The 1569-nt window shown below is 45.6% G+C and overlaps 1 protein-coding gene across 1 annotated transcript in view; it reads left to right on the top strand.

The window, feature by feature from the left end:
- BTK (Bruton agammaglobulinemia tyrosine kinase) overlaps positions 1–1569 on the top strand; it is an 11936-nt gene that overhangs the window by 3803 nt on the left and 6564 nt on the right. The window contains exons 4-5 of the mRNA XM_010854313.1: positions 419–625; positions 1133–1349. Of these exons, the coding sequence (XP_010852615.1) occupies positions 419–625; positions 1133–1349 (424 nt within the window). The remainder of the gene's footprint in view (positions 1–418; positions 626–1132; positions 1350–1569) is intronic.

Here is a 1569-nt window from a genome sequence, read left to right as displayed (position 1 = left end):
CAGCAGCCCACCAGGCTCCCCTGTCCCTGGGATTCTCCAGGCAAGAACACTGGAGTGGGTTGCCATTTCCTTCTCCAATAATGTGTTAAGACAGAGCCAAATCAAAGTTATCTAATGAGTTTTCTCCCTCTGGTGGCTCCTACTGAGACTGCAAAAACATAGATTCATAAAGGTTTGTTTTTTTTTCAATTGTGGGGAAAATATCGTAAAGGGATTTTTTAAAGTTGTCTAGTTGATCTTCTTGCTCTATGCCTGACTTGTACCAAAAATTCCCAGACTCCTTCAACCAGTAATCCCCTGTCCCTGAGATTTACCTGAGCAAAGATGAATTAGTACCCCTGAGAATTTCCCTTTTACTGCTTGTCTATTTCTACCCGCAGTAGGGATTCTAATCTATTGTAGAAATTATACAAACATGACTCAAAGAATCACATCAAGGCGTTGTCATTATAGGATCATGGGAAATCGACCCAAAGGACTTGACCTTCTTGAAGGAGCTGGGGACTGGACAATTTGGAGTAGTGAAGTACGGGAAGTGGAGGGGCCAGTATGATGTGGCCATCAAGATGATCAAAGAAGGCTCCATGTCTGAGGATGAGTTCATTGAAGAAGCCAAAGTCATGATGTGAGTTACAGTCCAAACTCAACTCTCCATCCAGTCTAGGAATTACAAGGATGGTTCCCACTGTGGTTTAGGGTGATTTATAATAAGGGAGATTTGGGACCTGGGCCTGAGGTCAACCTTTGATTGGTGTGAGTCCTAACTTGCTAAGGTACTCATTTCTCTTTGATACTGATGGAGAATAGTATTGCTCATAGGTGGGTATCATCTTGATAGCATTTGAGGGTAAATGTAGAGAATGAGACTTTCAAAAGGAAGACATTCTAATGTACCCTTAGTGTTCACTCAGCCCTGGACTTGTTCCCTGGACTTGTTTCCTGTTCTATCGATGGCTCCAAATCCTGGTTCACCCTCACATGTTAGGCGCTTTCAGAGTTTAGGGTAGGAAAAAGGTTATTATGATTTCTCATTTGACACTCTACTCCAAGGCCAACTCCTTTCCTCCTCAGTTCCTTTCTGAATGATATTCAGAGTCAGAAAGGGAGGACTGGTTCATTGCCTCTCCTGTAGGAATCTTTCCCATGAGAAGCTGGTGCAGTTGTATGGCGTCTGCACGAAACAGCGCCCCATCTTCATCATCACTGAGTACATGGCCAATGGCTGCCTCCTGAACTACCTGAGGGAGATGCGCCACCGCTTCCAGACTCAGCAGCTGCTGGAGATGTGCAAGGATGTCTGTGAAGCCATGGAATACCTAGAGTCTAAGCAGTTCCTCCACCGAGACCTGGTAGGATCTCAGAAGGCTTGGTCTGGGTCCGAGGGATGAGGGGGTGGAAGTAGCACAGGAAGACATATCATCCATGGCTGAGGAAGGTGGCTGGAGCCGTGATTTCAGTTTTATCTAGAAAATACTAAAAGTTTGGTGAGCCTCTAGCCCAGTGGTCAGCCAGTCAAGGAACTCCAGCCTCAACACCATAAGTTCCGCTACAGTGGGAGCTGGAATGCTC

Source organism: Bison bison, unplaced genomic scaffold (genome assembly GCF_000754665.1).
Source record: "Bison bison bison isolate TAMUID 2011002044 unplaced genomic scaffold, Bison_UMD1.0 scf7180017853311, whole genome shotgun sequence".
In the NCBI taxonomy this organism is placed as follows: domain Eukaryota; kingdom Metazoa; phylum Chordata; class Mammalia; order Artiodactyla; family Bovidae; genus Bison; species Bison bison.
The sequence above is the reverse complement of the archived record's forward strand: the minus strand, read 5'-3'. Positions and strand labels throughout refer to the sequence as shown.